This window comes from Nicotiana sylvestris, chromosome 5 (assembly GCF_000393655.2).
Source record: "Nicotiana sylvestris chromosome 5, ASM39365v2, whole genome shotgun sequence".
NCBI classification, from domain to species: Eukaryota; Viridiplantae; Streptophyta; class Magnoliopsida; order Solanales; family Solanaceae; genus Nicotiana; species Nicotiana sylvestris.
The window spans coordinates 24,672,554-24,673,281 of record NC_091061.1 but is presented as its reverse complement, the minus strand read 5'-3'; the positions used below and the strand labels follow the sequence as shown (position 1 = coordinate 24,673,281).

General features: G+C 39.6%; 1 protein-coding gene across 1 annotated transcript; it reads right to left on the bottom strand.

Annotated features, from left to right (window-relative positions):
• On the bottom strand, positions 1-500 carry LOC104241110 (histone H4-like). The gene has a single exon (XM_009796026.2). It carries the CDS (start codon positions 416-418, stop codon positions 107-109), a length of 312 nt encoding a protein of 103 aa, XP_009794328.1. The 5' UTR covers positions 419-500; the 3' UTR covers positions 1-106.
• Positions 501-728: the final 228 nt, after the last annotated feature.

Below are 728 nucleotides of genomic sequence, written 5' to 3'. Positions count from 1 at the left end.
TGAGAATAATACCAACCGATTTCATTTCATTAATACGAAAATCTAGTCAATTACACTAACAATAACACCAAACCAAACACAAAAGTTAACAACGATTTCACGATTTTTAACCACCAAAACCATAAAGAGTCCTGCCTTGTCTCTTCAATGAGTAAACAACATCCATAGCAGTTACAGTCTTTCTCCTAGCATGCTCAGTGTAAGTGACAGCATCACGAATAACATTCTCCAAAAATATCTTCAAAACTCCTCTCGTCTCTTCATAAATCAGACCACTGATTCTCTTCACTCCACCTCTTCTCGCCAATCTCCGAATTGCTGGCTTAGTGATTCCCTGGATGTTATCACGGAGTACCTTACGGTGTCGTTTAGCTCCTCCTTTTCCCAGACCTTTGCCTCCCTTTCCACGGCCTGACATTTTCTGATAGAGAAATTGGATTGAGAAGAATTGATTTCTAGGGTTTTGCTGGAAATGAAGACTTGGTGATTGTAATGTGGAGGGGCGGGAGTTTATATAGTGGAAAATGGAGGTGCTTTTGAATTTTTGGGGTGGTAGATTTTGGCGGTCGATTGAATTTATGAAAATATGGATTGACGGTTTGAGATTGCGATCCGCGTGACTTGTTTTAACTCATTGTTGACCGTCGATAACATGGAAATCGACGGACAGTTTTTTATTAATATTCTAAGTGGATTGATGACATAGCCTGTTGTTTGTAATCTTTGCC

What these genes read in the sequence shown, in the direction of transcription:
- LOC104241110 (XM_009796026.2), bottom strand. Translation starts at nt 418, where the DNA reads ATGTCAGGCCGTGGAAAGGGAGGCAAAGGTCTGGGAAAAGGAGGAGCT.